This window comes from Podarcis filfolensis, assembly GCF_964270895.1.
Source record: "Podarcis filfolensis genome assembly, chromosome: 10".
Lineage (NCBI taxonomy): Eukaryota > Metazoa > Chordata > Lepidosauria > Squamata > Lacertidae > Podarcis > Podarcis filfolensis.
This window is the reverse complement of record NC_139612.1, coordinates 52,487,891-52,508,436: the sequence shown is the minus strand read 5'-3', so window position 1 is coordinate 52,508,436 and position 20,546 is coordinate 52,487,891. Positions and strand designations below refer to the sequence as shown.

General features: G+C 42.6%; 1 protein-coding gene across 3 annotated transcripts in view; it reads left to right on the top strand.

The window, feature by feature from the left end:
* TBXAS1 (thromboxane A synthase 1) overlaps nucleotides 1–20,546 on the top strand; it is a 207,316-nt gene that overhangs the window by 152,586 nt on the left and 34,184 nt on the right. For all 3 annotated transcript variants that reach the window (XM_083574202.1, XM_083574203.1, XM_083574204.1), the window contains exon 10: nucleotides 2,145–2,462. In XM_083574202.1, coding sequence (XP_083430328.1) covers nucleotides 2,145–2,462 — 318 coding nt within the window. The remainder of the gene's footprint in view (nucleotides 1–2,144; nucleotides 2,463–20,546) is intronic.

Below are 20,546 nucleotides of genomic sequence, written 5' to 3'. Positions count from 1 at the left end.
AAGCATAGGATATAGGCGGAATGTGACATATTTGAAGCAATGACCTGGATCAAAGGACCTGTGGAAGTAGTTCCATGTGCCCAAGTGGGGTTTAGACAGCCCCCTGCCCCAAATTCCAGATGCAAACCTCTTTTGAAACTGAGAGGACAGTCAAAAGTAGCTTGTGACATGGCACAGGAATCTTAAAAGCACCCAAGGGGAATACCCAAGCTGTTTAGATTATAGCCAACATTTTAGGCAATGTTACATGAGGAATGTGCCCAGGATTGTCTTGCACATAGGCTAAAAATCTCTGTAATGAGACAAGGGTTTCGCTTTTTGTCCTGTCCCATCCACTAATATTGGCACGATGCGTAACATGCCTACCTAGTAAAACAAAAACAAAAAACCATGAGTCACTTTTTAAATTATAATTTCATGTTCCCTTAAGTCAGCTCTATCTAGGGCTATAAAAAGGCATTGATTTCCATTCTGACCTGTGTTAGTCATATGCAGCACTGTTCCATAATTATTTATGATTCCACACCATTCATTTTAGTTCAAAGGTAATTCATTTCAATACAAAAAAAAAACACAATGCAAATTTGGGATGGGGGTGGAATCACCACTTATCATTTATGGACTGAAAACAACAACAACAACAACAACAACAACAACAACAACAACAACAACAACAACAACAACAACAACAACGACGAATACTGATAGTATTTTCTGGATTGATTTCCATTCCAGACTTGGGATGAATGTTGGTAGTTCTGTGGGCCCTAGGGCTTCACAGCAGAAAGAGCTAACAAAGGGTTACTTCTGCACCCTTTAGTGTGCTTTTTCTCCTCGTGTTCTAATCTGCTTTGCACTTATTGCGATTCAGATCAGGACTGGGTTTTTTTAAAAAATGAAGTTAAGTTGATCGAATGGAATAAATTGTTGAAAATTGATTAAATTTGATTTTCAAGTAATTAATTTGATTGTAAGTGGCTACCCCAAATCAACTGATGCAGTGATTATTTGGCAGTGATCGTGATTGCTCTTAAATGCAGTTACACAAAATCTGAATTTACTGACATCCCTAGCTCTATTCTCCTCTTCCAAAAAAAATCTACCGCAACACCCCCTTTATTGTTCCCTGTCATCAGTGCAAAGCAAAGACTCCACTGAACACCAAGCTACACGTCAGGCAGTTACATGATTCTTTCCCCTGGCTTTTTTTCCCAAGGAACAGTTGCCACTGGAGACTGAAATCGGGTAAAGAGCCACTGAGGAGAGGGGCTGCCTAATCCTTTCCCTTCCTTCCATGTGTCTTCTTAAAACCACCCCACTCCACTGCTTTTCTCTTTTCCTGTGGGAGAAAAGATCTGAGGTCCCAGCAGGGGGGAAAGAACTGGGGAGAGGGTGATGTGATACCCTGTTTTCCCCAAAACAAGACAGTGTCTTATATTAATTTTTGCTCCCAAAGATGCGCTAGGTCTTATTTTCAGGGGATGTCTTATTTTTCCATGAAGAAGAATACGGTACACATTTATTGTCTAACTGTGAGTCAGCCAGACTCCGTCGGGGCAGAGCAAGCAGCAGGCGGCAGGTTGTCCTGGCGGCAGCGCGGGCTCTCTGATTTAAATAGACCTCGCACTGCCTGAACAGCTCTGGCTGCACTGTGGCCAATCAGTGAGCTGTGTGGCGGCGCCCGTCACTATGGTCCAGAGGAGTCAGACACCTTACATTAGCTTCGGGGGGCTTATATTCTGGGGAGGACTTATGTTCAGGGGAGGCCTTATTATCGGGGAGGTCTTATTTTTGGGGGGATGCCTTATATTACAGCGAGAGGCAAAACTGGAAGTAGGTCTTATTTTCGGGGGATGTCTTACTTTCAGGGAAAGACGGTAGGACAAGAAGAAGGAAGGAGAAGAATTGAGCAGCCCCTCTCCTAACTCATCCTTTGTTCCCAATTTCGGGCTACTTTAAAAAAGAAGCTAAAAGGAAAAGAATCACACCATCCAGCCTTTATAATGCAGTATGAGTAATTGTTAGGCAACGCCAAAAACAAGGCTCGCCCCTTGGAGAAAAGAGATATCATATAGCTATATTAGCGTGAATGTACGTCCACATGCTTGTTCACTGACTTAATGTTTTCACTGTGCATTTTGCAGAGACGCAGGGATTTCCTCCAGCTGATGCTTGATGCCCGAAGCTCTGCTAATGACATCACCGTGGAACATTTTGACACGGTCAGCCAAGCCAATGTTTGCATTCAGGAAAATGAGACATCTGCCAGCAAAGCCCGGCCTCAGAAGCAAACTCCAAAAGCGTTGAGTGATGATGAAATAGCTGGCCAGGCCTCCTTATTCCTGATTGCTGGCTATGAAACCACCAACAGCGCCCTCTCCTTTGCCACTTACCTGTTGGCCACCCATCCTGAGTGCCAGGAAAAGCTGCTCCGAGAAGTGGACGAATTCTTTTCAAAACATGTAAGTAGGCCCCTTGCTTGATTTTTCTGGTTTCATATATAAGGGGTGGGGGTAGGGATCTCTTCAGCCAAAGAGAGCAGAATGTACTTGACAGAGTCAACTGAAGCAGGTTATCTAAAACAGGAATTACTCACCAGTGTGACATTTAATATAATGCAAAGATTCACGTCAAAAATCAAATGCTGCTCAAAGCCACCTGTCAGACCAGGACTGGTATATTCCTATTTCTTTGCATTTATTTTTTTACATACCTCCCCACTCATCATCACCATCATCATCATCATAAACTTTATTGCACTAGCCAAAGGCCATGGCATCATTCACAATGGGAACAAAAAGAAAAGCAACAAAAACATATAGAGAAAAGCAATAAAAACATCAGGCACTGCAGATACCATAAACCAAGATCACAAATTATTTGTTGCATACGAATATAATAGCAAGGGATTCTCAGGTAGAATGTGCCAGCTTAAATGTCCGAATCACCTTTGCAACTGACCGCTATTTTATCTAGTTCTTTTCTCCTGATCTTCTCAGCTGCCAACGCATATAGTGCTATTTTATGTTACGAAGTCATCAGTATCACTCAGCAGCCATTTCACCCTTTCCACCCTGTTTGAGTGTGTTCCAGAAATATTTACAAGCGCTGTGGGTAAAACCTCAGTGCCTAGGGCTTGCCGATCGCATGGTCGGCGGTTCGAATCCCCGCGGCGGGGTGAGCTTCCGTCTTTCGGTCCCAGCTCCTGCCCATCTAGCAGTTCGAAAGCACCCCTAAGTGCAAGTAGATAAATAGGGACCGCTTTATAGCGGGAAGCTAAACGGCGTTTCCGTGTGCTGCGCTGGTGCTGGCTCGCCAGAGCAGCTTCGTCACGCTGGCCATGTGACCCGGAAGTGTCTCCAGACAGCGCTGGCTCCCGGCCTCTTAAGTGAGATGGGCGCACAACCCTAGAGTCGGACACGACCGGCCCGTACGGGCAGGGGTACCTTTACCTTTACCTTTTAGTAGCATTCATTGTCATTAGGGAAGACTGTAGCATCCACCTTGCATTGGATCTAGGAAGAGCTGGGAAGGACGCCTGTCTTAAACTCAAGAGGGATGTACTAATATTCTTAGTCTCAGCCAGCTTCCTATGTTCCTATTGTTCTGGCAATCACTAAAGCAGGGTACTCCATGCTTGTTTCTCTCTGGACTGTCAGTAGCTGTATAGGAATCTCTCCATTATCTCAATATAGAATTCTGTATTACATTTAATGGAATTTGAGTAAATACGTAATCAGTGATAGCCAAGGAAGCCTCAGAACCCTCCCACATCAGCTTTGAGTGTGTCTTGTTAGACCTGTTCTGGTCCCTCCCCTTCACCTATAATCCCTGCCCTCTCCCATCTTTTCTCCCTCACATCTTCCCCACTGCAGTGTGGATCTATTTGTAATAAATATGAGCTCCTTGGTTCTGAAGATTCGGATATGGCATGAATAATTAAAAGGGCAAATCAGTGACATCGGAGACAGTGGTCAGATTTGCAAAGGTTTACTGATTCTTAGTAAATAGCATTGCTTATTGAAAATATCAAAGTACCAAAACTCAAATGGCACTTGAATGGAATGCAACGCAATATGCACGGCAAAGGTAGCAGTTGTACTTGCAAGACGTATCAGTAAGTTGGGCATATTAATTAGTCTACTGGTCTTTTATAAGCCTTTCAAGAGTGTGCAGTCTAGAGTAGGGATGGGGAATCATTTTGAGCCCAAGGGCCACACACTCTTCTGGCAGCCTTCAGGGGGCCGCATACCAATGATGGGCAGGGCTAGGAGAAAACATGTGAATTTTACCTTTATACAGTAGTCCAGCAAACTTTTTCAGCAGGGGGCTGGTCCCCTGTCCCTCGGACCTTGTGGAGGGCCGGACTGTATTTTGAAGAAAAAACAACAACGAATTCCTATGCCCCACAAATAACCCAGAGATGCATTTTAAATAAAAGGGCACATTCTACTCATGTAAAAATATGCTGATTCCCGGGCTGTTCGTGGGCCGGATTTAGAAGGCGATTGGGCCGGATCCGGCCCCTGGGCCTTAGTTTGCCTACCCATGCAGTAGTCTATAGTTTCTTCTTCATGTGCACACACACTTCTCTGTCCTTCATCCAAGCAAGCAAGAAGCATTATCAGTATTCAAGAAGACGTTACATCCAGGCAACCCCGCCCCCCAAAAAAACCCACAAAGAGAGTGCAAAACAGGAGCAGCAGAGCGTATGCTCCTGCACACATGGGCAGGTGGGAGGGAGCCTGCTGCACCCCTGGGATAGGCCTAACTTGGGGGTGGAGCTGTGGCCGGGCACAAGAAAGCTGCCTCCATGTGCACTGCAGCCCAGCTGAGGAGAGTGTGTGGCAACATTGCTGCTGACTCTTTCCTCTCTGCCCCGTGTCAGAGAGACATCCTGGTACTAAAATGGTAGCTTTCACAACACCTGAGGGCCACAAGCTATCTTAATGTGCACAAACCAGGCTGTGTGGTCCACACAGCTCTGTCCTCTGAGAGAAAGGATTGGCTGGGTGGCTCATGAGGAATGACAGGGAGGGTCTGCTACCCACCATATGCCCAGCATCAGTGGCCTTATTCTTCCTGAGGGTGGCGTCAGTCCTGAGTACAACACAGGTATTGATTCCCAGAGTAAATCCCTTAAAGAAGAGTTCTTTCCCATCCACAGAGTTTCCAGACAACTTGCGAGAGGCAGAAGGATTTATTTTGGTGCATCTGCTCACGTAATCAAATACTTTATATTTTAAACTGTTTTTATGGAATCAATCCCCTTAGCCCCAGACGCTGCTTTCTCTGAGCATTAGAGAAAATGGAAGTGATAGTTGCAGAGACACTGCTGTCAAGGAACTACCCACAACAATTTGCATGTATTTGGTGCCTTTCATGCAGTCTCTCAAGGCACTTTACACTCAGAAGCTGGCAACTACAGATGCTAAGCTTTGCCGAGCAAATATGCTGACGGAGAAAGCTTGCATTTATCAAGAGAGACTGCAGCGTAAATAGACTTTGGAAGAATAATTCCACAGGTGAAAGATGCTATTGCACATGAATCCTATGTGCCCACACGCACATACTGAAAACAAGCACTGCCAATGGAAATCATTTTGCTGTCAATGCTGTCAGAAAGCAAAATAAAGACTAAGGCACTTTGATTTCTCTATTTGTGCAGAGGAAGTACACTTCAGAGCTGCTGGTATCAGTAAGAAGTTCTGTGACTTAAAAACAAAATAATCCTTTTACAGGATAAATAAATGCTGATCTCTCCTTTCCTAGTGAGATCACTGGATAGCAGCATTTAAATATTTGTCTGCATCACTTGGAAAGTTTACATTTCAAGGTGAAGACAGCTGGAACAGGAGAAGAAAAATATCTAGCCCTAGTAACCCTCTAGTCTTATCGGCAGTAGGGAAGTATATTCTGTCTGTTGAGATGAATAGAAGCCTCAAAAGATCGTTTTTGACTGACAGATATTCCTAGTATCACCTTCTCTTCACCTTGCACAGTTGTACACTTGCTGTAGTATTTTCTCTTTCCAGTACTATCCAAATACATTCCCTCCCGTTCCTCAGAGCTAGGAAACAAGAGGCGCCTGTGAAACTGGTAATGCTGCTTTCAATAAAATGTATGCTCATTATCAAAGAAATTGAGACAGGGAGAATATTGCTAAATCCACATTAGTAGACTGATTCTATGCATATTTCTGCAGAAGTATATCTCACTGTTTTCAATGGTACTTAGTTTTCTTCAATAGCAGTACAATTATCTTAGATGTTTAGGAAAATATATATTTTATAAACTGGGATATTGTATTCCCTCCTTTTTTAAATGAGCAAATGCCTTTTTTTCCAGACATGTTTGGTTGTCAAGGGAATCTTAGGCTACATGAATTAAAATTTTAAACTTTCCTGATGGTACAGAACAACTTTTGAGTCACCCATTTTAGTATGATAAATACTAATGTCCTGTTTTCAGATTTTTGTAGTAGTCATGGTTCTTCAGTTTTCCAAGTCATGTAGATGTAGTGTGACATTGTTGATACCCAAATGAGTTAGTGAGCAAATTAATCTGCCAGCCAGAACCAAGCATTTTTACTTAAATGGTATAGCATTAAAGAACCAATCATTCTCTGGCAAGAGAACTCAGTAGGATTGCGCAACACTAACTGGCATAAACATTGGAAAGCAAGGAGCATGTTGTACAAGGTGACTGCTTACTTTGAATATTATTCTTCATGTAAGAGAAAGTCCCTCTAATTCCGCCCCCCATCACCACCACAGCCCCATTAATCATCCAGTTCCTTGGGGAGGAAGAGTGCTCTTCAGCTGTGGCAGTGCAGTCTGTTTTGTGTATTACCATCAATTCCTCTTATTTTAAGATGTCATCTTATAGGTATCAGGAAAAGATGGAGTAAAAAATCATTACAAGTAGCTCCTTTCCTGGCAAACATACTCGTGGGCATTTGAGACTTAAGAAAAACAGGTGTCTTCTCTTGAGTTGACTCATTCTTTTTTCTTTTTTTTAAACGAATGATAACACATTCCTCCATTCATGTGTGTGAGAGAGTATGCAAGAGTAAGAAAAGAAAGTTACTCTATAACCTAAAAAACCAACTGCTAAATTATGCACATTCTACTTCTAAGATCTGAATGCTGATGAGTTGAGAATGCTTGTCTAATTTATTAAGAAATATTAAATCCCCAGGAGCGATCGGTGATGGAATTAAACTCCTATTTAATGTTGTTGTAGCTTAAAAAATGATCTGAGTTGTTATGAGTGTTGGGTCAGAATGGAATTTTACCTCCAGGAATGTACATAAATTAGGGGAGCATTAATGGAAATCAACCAATCCCATTTATTTGTCCATAATTGTGCAGAATGAAAACTGAATGACCAGATGCCAGAAAGCTTGATAGCTCATTTACATTTGATGGTTATGTAAAGCATAACTTCACCTTTAGTGAAGTGAATTTCTTTTTCTTTCCATTTTCTTCTGTGCCCCATCCTCTCTGGCTGATGATGCTGACATACTTGAATTGTGAGTGTGTGCCTTAATAGTTTTATCCATCCAATAATACAAAGCAGCAGGAAGCATTTGTAATGCATGTTCCATCTAAAACGCTGCATACAGAAAATAATTATGGTTCAATGTTGGGGGTTTCTTTTTATTTGGGAAAGATGTAATTTGCATGTGGATACCTCAAATCCAAAAGGATTATGAACCATTAGAAAAGGGATTGAAAATAAAACTGCCAATGTCATTATGCCCATTGTGACATTCTACAAGTCTGTAATATTACGCCTATTGTGACTTAACAGAAATCTATGGTGTGACCACACTTGGCATATTGTGTGTAGTTCTAGTTGTGCAACATCAAAAAGGCTATTGTAGAACTGTGAAAAGTGCAGAGAAGGGAAATCAAAATTATCATACAGGCTAGGTTGGAAACCCCCCTATGAGTTTCACTTTTGAAGAAAGGCAAGAAACGTTTATACGCCATGATAGAACTGTATAAAATTATGTGCTTTGTGGGGGGAAATAGATGGATATGTTTTTCTCTCATTCTGATAATACTAGAACCTGGGGTCATTCAAAAGAAGTACTTTAGGACGGACAAAATGAAGTATTTAGTTACACAGTACACAGTAAAACTATGGAATTTGCTCCCACAAGGTTTAGAGTTGGGCATCAATATAACAGAGATGCCAACTTGAATAAAATATGGGGGGACAGGTAAGTCCCACCCCACATGATCACAAGATGTGGCATACACACATCTTTTGAATGGTAATGCCCATCAACTTAGGAAAGTAGCCCCCTCAAACATTTTATTGGAGGGCCCTAGGGACCTCAGTCCCCTAGGAGTTGACTCCTATGAACATGGATGACTAAGAGGCGTTTATACAGATTTATGGAGGAAAAGACTGCTAGTCATGGTAATTGTCTACTACTTCCAGGATTCGAGACAGAATGCTCTTGACTACTAGTTGCTGGTGAACAACACAGGTCTCAATACCTGTATTCCACTATTTATAGCCCTTCAGTGTGAGAACTGTTCACTTAGTCCTACTGTCTGCTTCCCATTCTTTTGATAGTTACTGATCCCAGGACTGCTAAGTTTACTTATGAATCATTAGTGAGGGAACTGTTTGAAAGTCTAAGTGCACAATGTCTGCTGGGTCATCCTATCTCAGGCAGATGAGGGCTTGGTGGTGTTGCTGCCACTAGGTTGGCAGGACCTGTGAGAGGACCTTCTCAGTCTTGGTTCCCTGTTTGTGGTATGCCCTCCTTGGTAAGGTGCATCAGTCTCTCTCATTGACTTCCAGGATTAATTTAAAAACATTCCTGTTCACACAGGCATTTAACGACTGAAAGATACTGTCCCTGGCAAGCCTGAAACCATTGGCTGACACATATGGCTGTTTTTAACACTTTTAAGAAAGTTTTTAACTGCCCTGGGCTGCTTTGGGAGCAAGTTTGGGATTTAAATAAAATAGTAATAATAATAGCATCTATTCATATGCTTATTGACACTCTCAAAGAATTCTAAATGCAACACCTACCCTTTCAGAAGCCATAGTAGTTCTCCTTCATCAAAACTTGTCCTTTAAAGATATATTCATACATAGCCACCTGTTCACATGGTGACTATACAAAAAATGTTGGAAATGAAATGGTGCACAGGATTTTCCTCTGGTCATCACACCCTCAGATAGTGATGAGTGCCTAAGTTCTTGATGTGCCTATAATAATAATAATAATAATATAATAATAATAATAATAATAATAATAATAATAATAATAATAATAATTTATTATTTGTACCCCACCCATCTGGCTGGGTTTCCCCAGCCACTCTGGGCGGCTTCCATAGAAACCAAAAATACACTAAAATATCACACATTAAAAACTTCCCTGAATAGGGCTGCCTTAAGATGTCTTCTGAATGTCAGGTAGTTATTTATCACTTTGACATCTGGTGGGAGGGCGTTCCACAGGGCAGGCGCCACTACCGAGAAGGCCCTCTGCCTGGTTCCCAGTAGCTTTGCTTCTCGCAATGAGGGAACCGCCAGAAGGCCCTCGGCGCTGGACCTCAGCGTCCAGGCAGAACGATGGGGGTGGAGACGCTCCTTCAGGTATAGTGGGCCGAGGCCGTTTAGGGCTTTAAAGGTCAACACCAGCACTTTGAATTGTGCTCGGAAACGTACTGGGAGCCAATGTAGGTCTTTCAAGACCGGTGTTATGTGGTCTCGGCGGCCGCCCCTAGTCACCAGTCTAGCTGCTGCGTTCTGGATTAGTTGTAGTTTCCGAGTCACCTTCAAAGGTAGCCCCACGTAGAGCGCATTGCAGTAGTCCAAGCGGGAGATAACTAGAGCATGCACCACTCTGGCGAGACAGTCCGCGGGCAGGTAGGGTCTCAGCCTGCGTACCAGGTGGAGTTGGTAGACAGCTGCCCTGGATACAGAATTGACCTGCGCCTCCATGGACAGCTGTGAGTCCAAAATGACTCCCAGGCTGCGCACCTGGTCCTTCAGGGGCACAGTTACCCTATTCAGGACCAGGGAGTCCTCCACACCAGCCTGCCCCCTGTCCCCCAAAAACAGTACTTCTGTCTTGTCAGGATTCAACTTCAATCCATTAGCCGCCATCCATCCTCCAACCGCCTCCAGGCACTCATGTATTAGCAGTACATTTCCTTGAATCTGACAACCATTTTCCTGATTCCATAGGCCTGTTCAATCCACTTCCTGCTCCTCTCTCCACACTTGTCACACCCATCTGCACTGTCTCTGGCTTTGCCCTGCAACTCAGACCAGCTATTTTGCCTTGTGCTTCAGTTAGATGACTTGTCCCAATGCTTTGTCAAGCGCAGGAGACATTAGATGTGAATGATGTATATGTAAATCTGGGGGTGGCTAACCTGTGGGCCTCCAGATGTTGCTGAACCACAGCTCCCATCATCCTGACCAGGGGCAATGCTGGTTGGGGCTGATAGCACCTGAAAACCAACAACATCTGGGGTGGCATAAGTTAGCCACCCCAACCCATTTGCTATAGAAGCGAATTTTTTTTTTTCAGTTGGATCCTTCTGTATAAATGATCTGCTGTGTGATAAAGATGGTCTGCAAGCAGGAGGCGTGCTTCTAATAGCTTGATTTAAGTAAATGGTGTAGTTAATCTTAGGGTGTTATTCCAACTCAGTGGGGATTTAGTCCTATGGTTACTCCAGAGCAATGTAAAAGCCTGTGTTGAAATATGTTAACATTATTGTGGGTTCCAAGGAGAGCGTTTCTTTTTTTAGAAGAGCTACTGCTGAATAAAAGATTAATTTTGTTTTCCCCTCCTTGATGTGAGAGAATAACTATATAAGATGGATTTGGTAAACGTACTTCTTTTGACTCGATACTTTTCTCGTCTCTAATTAGCAAACTCAAGCTTGCTTCTTTGGCAGATCGTAGCTGTGTGGAAAAGGGGGGGGGGAGAAGAATGTTAAAAACAAAAACCTGTAGAGCTGGAATAATTAGGCAATTGATCATGGGGGTAATTGGACTTCTACAAAGCAACATTGTTTTCCACATGTTTTTATTTCTCCTCAATGGGAGTGGAAAACACAGCTGCATTGATCAGGAGGAACTTCTGGTGTTTTCTGCAGTATCCAGTAGCCCTGTTCCAAGTGAATAGATTGTGAATAGAGTCAACATCACCTTTCATTTCTGTGCAGTCTGCTATATGGGTCCTGTGCCTGTGCAGATCAACATTTGGATCTCCACATAGCACATACTATAGAACTTGCTCTCACAAGGCACAGTGACAGTCACCAACTTGGATGGCTTTAAAAGAGGCTTAGATAAATTCTTGGAAGACAAGGCTTTCAGCTGGCTACTAACCACAATGGCGATGTTCTACCTCCACTGTCAGAAGCATCATGCTTCTGAATGCCAGTTGCTGGGAAATACAGACGGAAAGACTGCTGCTGTGCTCATGTCTGGTTTGCAGGCTTCCCACAGGCACCTGCTGGCCACTGTGAGAACAGGATGCTGGGCTAGATGAGCCTGATTCAGCTTAGGCTCATCTTTATTTTCTAGAGCTGGGCTAGGTAACCAGTGGCCTTCTAGATGTTGTAGGGCTCAGCTCCCAACCGCCCAACCCCAACCCCAACTCCAGTGGTGATGGAAGCAGTATCTGGAGAGCCAAAGGATCCCCCATCACTGTTCTAGATATAGGAAATGGGGGGGAAAATTGTTGAGAGGCCTGTTCCGAGACCTCAGGGCATACGTTCGAATAAGTTTATCATCCTGCCCACAGCAATTTACAATAAAGCAGTAAAAATCCAATAATTTACACAATCTATTTAAAATATATTAATTAGAATAGCAGAAAGCAGCATCACGAGCTTACTAAGACCGACATTAAAATGCCTGAGTAAAGAGTTTATTTGCCTTAGAGCAGAAAAGTAGAAGGGTTGTGTCAGATGGCTGTTGTGGTTGCTCGAGAGTAACCAGGCAGGACTCCAACCTGTCTTTTACAGGCTTTATTTTGGTGCAAACTATTTACAGTGAAGAGCCCCAAAGCTCATGTCTGGCTCAATTGCTAGCAGAATCCGGGAGTGGTCGTCTTTTGGACCTCCCCCAACATAACAGTTTCGTTACCCCCAGCCTTCTCCTTCCCTCTTTGCGCCTTAGACTACTGCGCAGAATGGGTGATGGCAAGGGCATGTTTCCCTCCTGTCCGGCTTGCCCAGGAGCGGTGTTAAGGCTCCCACCAACATCCTCTGGTCCTTGCACCTCTTCCCCACTAGAGGTGGGGCTTTCCTCCTCCCCGGAAGAGGAACTGCTTCACAAGATTTTTGGAGGCTCCCTGTAAAACAACTGCTGTTCTATTTCTCGCCTCTGAGACAATGGCAGTTCCCTGACAGGTTGTTATAGGTGAGCCTTGCTGGGGACAGATACAGAATGCCATCCCTGAAAAATTTCCTTTTTCTGACACCATTTGTCTCACCTGTGTAGCTAGGACACACAGAGAAGGCCTCCTTGGGTGACCTCAGTGTTTGGGCAAGTTTTGTTTTTTTAAAATAGTTTTTATTAAGGTTTTTTGTGCTACAAAGCAAACAGATAAACAGGAAAAGGTGCATCTATTGTCTCCACTTTGGATTCATAGTGTTTTTCACAGTTTGTTTACATTTGGTGAGAGACACTTTTGCCATAGACCTCTTGCAGTTGGAGGGGGGAGAGAGATGGAGATATTGTTATTTCGTTCTATTGCCTCTTATTAGTGTAGTGTGTGTGTGTCAGCATCACATGGGTAGGTCCTTTGTTTGTTTGTTTGTTTGTTTGTTTGTTTGTTTGTTTGTTTTTATTGATGTTGCGAGAGGTTACGGCTTCCTGAGCTTGGTTGGTTGTGTTCAGCTGATTGCAGTGTGACTTATTTGTGTGAGGGGGAGTGAGCTAGGTTGTTGGGTCAGGTCCTTTGTATTGATTTGTATGCTGTTGGAGGGGATAGGTCTGCATATGTAATAAAGGGGAACCACACTGGGGTGAAGGAGTCTTATATACAGCATGTCCCCATGCTAGTTTGAGTTTGTTGGTTAACTTTGGGGTGGCAAGTTCATTTAGAAGTAGGCAGTCTAGATTTTTATTCACCACTATAAGTATGCCGCTGTGTTCCAAAAGAATGATTGCTAGGAGGTAGCACACACCTAGCGGAGATTCTTAAGTTAATTTCTTAAACTTCAGAAGGGCCCAGAGCGCTGCCCTTCCGAAAGATTAAAAGCCAAAAAGAATTAATAATCATCTTAGTTCTTCATGCTGCACCAATTTTTGTTAAGGATAAGAGTGAGCACTTGCTGGTAGGTGAGACCCAAACTAATCTAAAGTCTGTTGGCCGATATGTGACTTCTTTATATCCATGTGAGCAGATTGCCCACATAAATGTTTTCGCAAATAAATATTTCCATTGATTTGAAATGCTGAATATGGAGCAGCATTCCCTTTTTGTCTTTTCCAAGTTCCAGCGATCTTACCATTTTCTGCAGAAAATATGTTTCCCTTGATTTGGCTAGCCTCACTTTGAAAGGTTTGCGTGGAGGGGAGCCCTTCTTTATTATGGAAACAATATTTTTTTATCACACTTCTTCATCTTCTCCTTTCTCCAAAATGAATAGCTTACTAATGTGTGATGATAATTGTGCAGAAAGCCTGTTACAGTCGCACTACAGTGTCACTACAAACTGACTGGGAAATTGGTGCCTTGAGTCTGAAATTACATGTTGCATTTACTAGGCATCATTTCAGATTAGTTCTACCTGTATCATGGGCAGCTTACAAGGTGCGACATTGGTGAGTCAGGGAATGGAGCCTTCCACACCTTAGAAGCTGAGGCAGAAAATGCAATTAAGGAACAAGTTAAAAATAATAATGATGAAACAACCAAGAAGCAGTCTTTGAGCTTTGAATTTAGATGTGTAATCTGATGCTAGTGTCACTGTGGCATAGGGCTTATGTGCATTTTGTATTACAGTATATAATTTTCAGGATGTGTGGGAAGATGATGTAAGGGATCTAAATAACCCAGACACTGTATATCTATGGGAGAAGCCAAGATCTGTTTGTTGGACTACTTAGATATGCAGAGCCTGCAGCTGATAGAGTGGGTTCCCAAACAATCTCTTTAGTCTCCAGTGACTGTGGTCCACATTGCATAACACACTAAGACAAACTATGGCTTAGTACAAACACGCAAGATTGTAGGCTCCCAGAGAGGAGTTCCTAGCTGCTTCTCTCCTCCCTGCTTGTTTTGCTGATGTGTCCATGCTGAGCTAAGCCAAGCTATAGCTTTAGTGTGTTGTCTGAATTATGCCTCTGTAGCAATACAGCTCTTGGAAGTACTGTCAGGGTGGTCTACATTTTAAAAAAACTACCCTGCTTAAATCACCAAGAACTACTTTGCAACAGAGTCATTGGAAACTTAAGAGAAAGATGGGATGTGTTTGAGAGTTTCCCTGAAAAAGAGCTTCATATGAAATACATTGATCCTAATAAAGTACACTTCTGTGCATCTAAAGGTTTTCTCTCCTCCTTTTCCAGAGAAAAGAAGGTACTTTTCCTCCTACAGGTGATAAGAATTACATTTTCACCTCTTTTCTTAAATCCTGCCATTTTGATTGGATTCTAATTGCATGTTTCCAACCTTTAAGTATCAGTTCTAAACTGCAAGGCATTTCCCACACACTTTTCTAATGCTTAGCATGTTTCTCCATGAATAGTAAGTTGGATGTAGTTCAAGAGCAGATGATGGGGTCCTGGCTGTTTTCACAGGGGTTGCCTTCAGAGAAAGACATTTACCTTTTGGCAAAGCAGTAATTACCCCTTCATGGTCCACAGACAGGACCTGATTATTCATGATGATTTGTTTATCTGTTGCTTCAGTCTGATGATAACATTGTCAAGGACTCCCCCTGCCCCAGTGAGTAAACTGTAAGGCTGCAGCCCTAGGCACTCTTAGTGAGCAGGAAGCACCATTGAACATAGTGGAATTTACTTCCGGGTAAAGGTGCATAGGATTGCACTGTATGTAAGATGAATACGTGTCTAAAGACACACACAAAAGAGAAAAGTGTGGGTCCCAAAACTGAAGAAATCAATAAACAGATAAAAGTCATGGGCTATCAAATAATATATATATCTCAAATCGAATATGAAATCAACGTATTTGATTATACCTTATAGAAAGTACAGTATATAAAATAAGTCAGCTTTTTAGAATTACCAGTATAACATTAAATACTGCAGGAGTCCTTAGTTTATAATTTAGAAGACTTGCTCCAAGCCTAGTGGCTGCTTATTCTATGTACTTTCAGCTGAGTTTATGGTGGTTTATTTTCTTTCCAACTGATGCTTACTCATAAGATACTTCGTTCACTGCAATGTTCTCATCAGTCTCCAGTGCAATGGTAATATGGTCCAATGTGGTCTGCTGCTTTGAAAGGGGCTTCTTAATCATCCTTAATATCACTAACAGTAGAAGGACACCTGAATAATGCAACTAATGAAATATTAACCTTAAGTAACTTCCAAGCTTAAAAGTGCTTCACCACTTAATGCGAATTGTATTCAGTGTAACATATATTGTTACTTTAAACTGCGGGTATATAAACACTTTATATTTTTGAATTATGGTGCTGGAGGAGACTCTTGAGAGTCCCATGGACTGCAAGAAGATCAAACCTATCCATTCTTAAGGAAATCAGCCCTGAGTGCTCACTGGAAGGACAGATCGTGAAGCTGAGGCTCCAATACTTGGGCCACTTCATGAGAAGAGAAGACTCCCTGGAAAAGACCCTGATGCTGGGAAAGATGGAGGGCACAAAAAGAAGGGGACGACAGAGGACGAGATGGTTGGACAGTGTTCTCGAAGCTACAAACATGAGTCTGACCAAATTGTGGGAGGCAGTGGAAGACAGGAGTGCCTGGCGTGCTCTGGTCCATGGGGTCACGAAGAGTCGGACACGACTAAACGACTAAACAACAACAACAAATATAAACACTAACACAGTTTAATTTTGTGTGCACGCATATGTATATAAAACATACATGTGACTTTAATCTGTATGTGTTTGTATATGTGCATAACCCTTTTTCGAAAAGAAAAGAAAAGAAAAGAAAAGAGAGTAAAACACAGAAAAGCAAAGTATTTCCAAATGGTGCCCTTTGCGAATATTAATATTAATGAAACCCTGTAAACTGCCCTGAGTCCACAAGATAGGACAATATATAATAGACCAGCATATGGCTAGTACTATTGACAGCCTTCTCCACCAAGATCTTGTCCAAACCTTTTTAAAAAGACATCCATGTTGGTGGCCATCACTGCAAGTCAATGAACAGTTGTAATGGTGGCAAGGAGAAGGTGGACCCACTCAAGTAAAGGTCTCCCTGTGGGCTTCTTACCCAAGGACCCCTTGAAACCTGGAACCAGCACTGCTTTGGGCATAGTCATTAGATTTACCTCATATAAACCGCTGATTCTATCAATTCAGGGCCTTCTCAGGTTATCACTTTTTAATGCTGTAAATGGATAGTTACCTTTTTTTTTTAATTAGAAAATTTCCCCTCAAGGTCAGTCAGTTGGTCAGTAACTCAGCGCAGGAGGGCAGATAGGAACCACTTAGCATCTTGGTAGTGGGATTAAAATCTACTGAAAGATGTTGTACAGATGGTATTCAGTTCTTGTTGGAAGAGACAAATAAATTCTTGTCCAGTTTCCTGGCTAGTGTCCTCCAAGCTGCCTATGACAAAAAGCCCCACAAAGAAGTAACGTTAGGGCAGCTATGTTGAACTGGCTCCACTGGTTTTGTCAAGATTATTCAACTGGAAGTTAAGCTTTGAATTTGTTTCTTCCTTTAACCTATCAATTGGAGGAGGCAACAGATTTTGCTCATGTACACTCCCATTGATGGTCTTAGTTGATAATTATATTAGCAAAGCGCCTTTAAAATCATAACTTGTAGGACAACTGAAGGGAAGAGGAATCACCACCCTTACTGGGAATCATGGGGATGAGACAATGGGGGCACTTCAACTGGCACTGTAGAAGTGTTTGTTTGCTGATGGGCTAGGTGCCCTCACTCACCTGCCATGTTTGCGTGGTGTTGACTGGGATCCCCTGTGCCTCCATCTCTGTCTTCTGCTGGCAGGTACTATTAGGATTTCCCTTGCCACTCAATTGCTTCACAGCAAACCCAGTGTTTTATATTGGCTTGACTCTCATGCCCTATCCCCAATCCTGTGAATTATATGGTTTGTTGAGAGTGCTGAGAATTCTGTTAGACATCCCTGACAAGCCAGTTCTGTGAGTTCATGTGAAGAGGAAATGGCTATAAAACCAGTATATGTCAGCAAGTATATATTATATATCTTTACTTAAGCAAGGTTTATATAAGGACAACAGCTGGCCAAGGGCTGTGTTTTAATAGCTGCAGGGAAGAGAGGAACTAGACAGGTATTGCTTCCACAGCAGTTTCACAGGAGACGTGGATGTGCTTCCATTGTATTAAAGGGACAGAATCACTCTTGGGAGTGTAGTGGCTATGAGGTGACGAAGCTGTGATGGTAGTCCTACCTCAGTCTATGAATCTAGAACAAACTTTTGAATGCTCCCCACCATCTCCCGTCAAAGGGAAGCGAGGTGCCAAGAAACCAGGAGTTAAGCCAAGGAGTGTAAAGGAACACCCTCAGAACCAGGAAGACCATTGTTGCTTGGGCAAAGTCCCAGCCCAAATAGGATGTCTTTTAGGCCCTTCCTGTGTAGGCCTGCCCAATGATCAGTCTGAGTGGGCCAGCTCAGTCCAGAAACTGAAAACATTTCAGTGCCAGAAAGGTGCCCTAACCATACAGGGCAGCGGCACAGAGAGCCGACATTCAGTGGTTGTACCCCGGTGGCTCTTGACATAACCCAAATCTTTTCCTGTTAGGAACATAGGAAGCTGCTTTACACTGAGTCAGACCATTAGTCCATCCAGCTTAGTACTGGCTGTGCTGATTGTCTGCATGGGACATACCCAGCTCAACCTTGAGATGGTGGGGATTGAACCTGAGACTTCCTGCATGCAAAGCAGAAGTTCTACCACTGAGCTGCAGACCAGGTGCTACTTTGCTGCTTCCAAGGACTTTTGTTTCGCTCTCCTCTTCAAAGATGATATCTCACATGCCATATGAACAACCCACTCTTCTGCATATTCTGCTGTCAGTAGACTAGTTCTGTGGTAGCAGCAAGCCTATAGGATCAGCCCTTAACATCTCTGCCAACTGTCTCATTCCTAGCTCCAGTTATTTATGTGCCTATGTGTCTGTGTTAGGTAGGATATCCTGTGGGTAAAAAGCTTTGTGAATAAAATAACAGGTGTTATTAGCATTATTATAAATCCTGGATGCCTGATGGCAGGTGTGGAAACAGAACATTTTGTCATCTCTGCGGATGGTCCCAAGACATTTAACAAATTGTAATAACAATTTTCCCTTCTGCGAATATTTCAGATTGTTAAATATTTAAACATCCATTTAATAGGAAGACTGCATCCGTGGCAAAGTGGGAAGTAGAGTTGAGCAAGAGAAAAATGCAGTTCTCTCCTGTCAAAAATGCCATTCCAGGGAAAAGAAGCCATTCTCTCCACACTTTCTCTAATGTTACGCACATTCGAACTCCCCAAACATGCAAAAGGTTACAGATGGCCAAGTTAGATGGTGCATAGCCAATGACTATGTAACAGTCTCTCAGTTTTATTTATTTATTTTAATGAAAATCAGCAGTTGGAAGCCAGGGGGGAGGTGTGTGGGGAGAGAGAGGGTGGCTTAACCCTCCGGTTTTTTATCTGCTCAAAATCCATCCCCAGATGCTTTTCCACTTATGGGAGAAATTATATGGATGCATAGCTGCTTTTAAGAAAAATACAGCCACCGCGTCTAAATGTATATATGCAGATCTCTGTCCTTTTTTCTGTGTGACGAAGTTCCTCTTTTTAAAAAAGCAATGCATTCTATTGGAGTTAGAAAGTGCTGGGCCTCAACTGTATTTTTATCGTAAAGCAAATGGTTGAAGTTTTTCAATAAGAAGCTATGTCTGTTCTTTGTGGAAGATAGATAGCATCTCTAAATCTCTATTATAGCACACAGCTACATGGCCATGTAGCTTTGTCTCAGGAATGTGGTGTTAATGTTCCGTCTTCTGCCCCGTCACTGCACCTCTGTGGATGGGAAAAAATCCACATCTATAGGACTGTTAAAGGACTACAGAAGGACTATTACTATAATAAGAAAGAGCACTCTATGGATCCCTGTGCCACCCTTTGGGTAGGAGGGTGACTTGACAAAGGAAGAGGAAAGCTCCATTAAAAAGAATAAGCAGGTGGTGGGAAAACCTCTCTTTTCCTGCCAGAATACTAGGCTAGAAGATGGACAGTTACTCTCAGTTACTTTGCACAGGATACCTGCTGAAGTGTATAAACTGCATAAACTCATGTGGCAGTGACAAGGTGACTGGCTCAGTGGATTCCTATGTCCTATCTGGACTCCTGACGTTCTCCTTGTTCTTGTCCTAATGCACAGTTCTGCATTTTCTCTACTGCTCAAATCACTCAGGCTCATCAGATAAGTGACCGACACATTGCTACATAGCTGGTGAAGCCATGCACTGATTCTGCTAGGATGTAGGATTTACAATGAATCCTCAGGACTTAAACAGTTGCCCTTTTACATAAAGTATTCCTGTTTCAATGATGAGCGATATTTCTGGCAGATACAATAAAAAAAAATGTTTTTATGTAAAGATTTGGTGGTAGGGTGTGGGCTTCTGCAAATGCCCAGTGACACCAGCCACTGAGACTGGCTCTGAAATAGCTTGAACACATTCAGTAATGCTTATGATCTGGATCTGTGGCTATTTCAAGGAGGGAAAAGAAAGAAAACCATAACTTGGCATTTTGTGTCTATTGGTGGTGGTGTTTTTTTTAACATGCCTGTGCTCTACAGTCATGACACATCCGCCCCCCACTCAGATTTAACTTCCACATACCTGTTAGAGGGAGGCGTAAACTGTACAGCACATATAAATTCTCACATGCAAATTTTATGCAGTATGCAAATAATTGCCCTCCTTTCCTTATTTACATTCTGGTATTACTGAAAGAAATCTACCCTTTCTCCATTTTGCAAATAGGTTCCAGAAAGTTGTTAATTAGCCACATAAATATACATATGTTTTAGAAGTTGGGGGCAGGGGAGAGTATCTGACTGCCATCTCTGCTTGAGTTGCACACATATTGGAAAGCCACTCTTCACAGTGGAGCAGCTGTCATATTAATAAGTGAAATAAAAATTCCATTTCCCCCTCCCTTTTACACCCAAAAGTTAGAGCTCAAGTGATAGATAGCCCTGGAGATTTAAGGCTCCCCACCCCTTCCCCCTTCAGAGAGAAATCAGTGGAGCATTAATTTCTTCCATGATGTCAGGAATGACAGCTTAGAAGTGTTTTTTCTAGGATTGAAACAGAGGGTGAA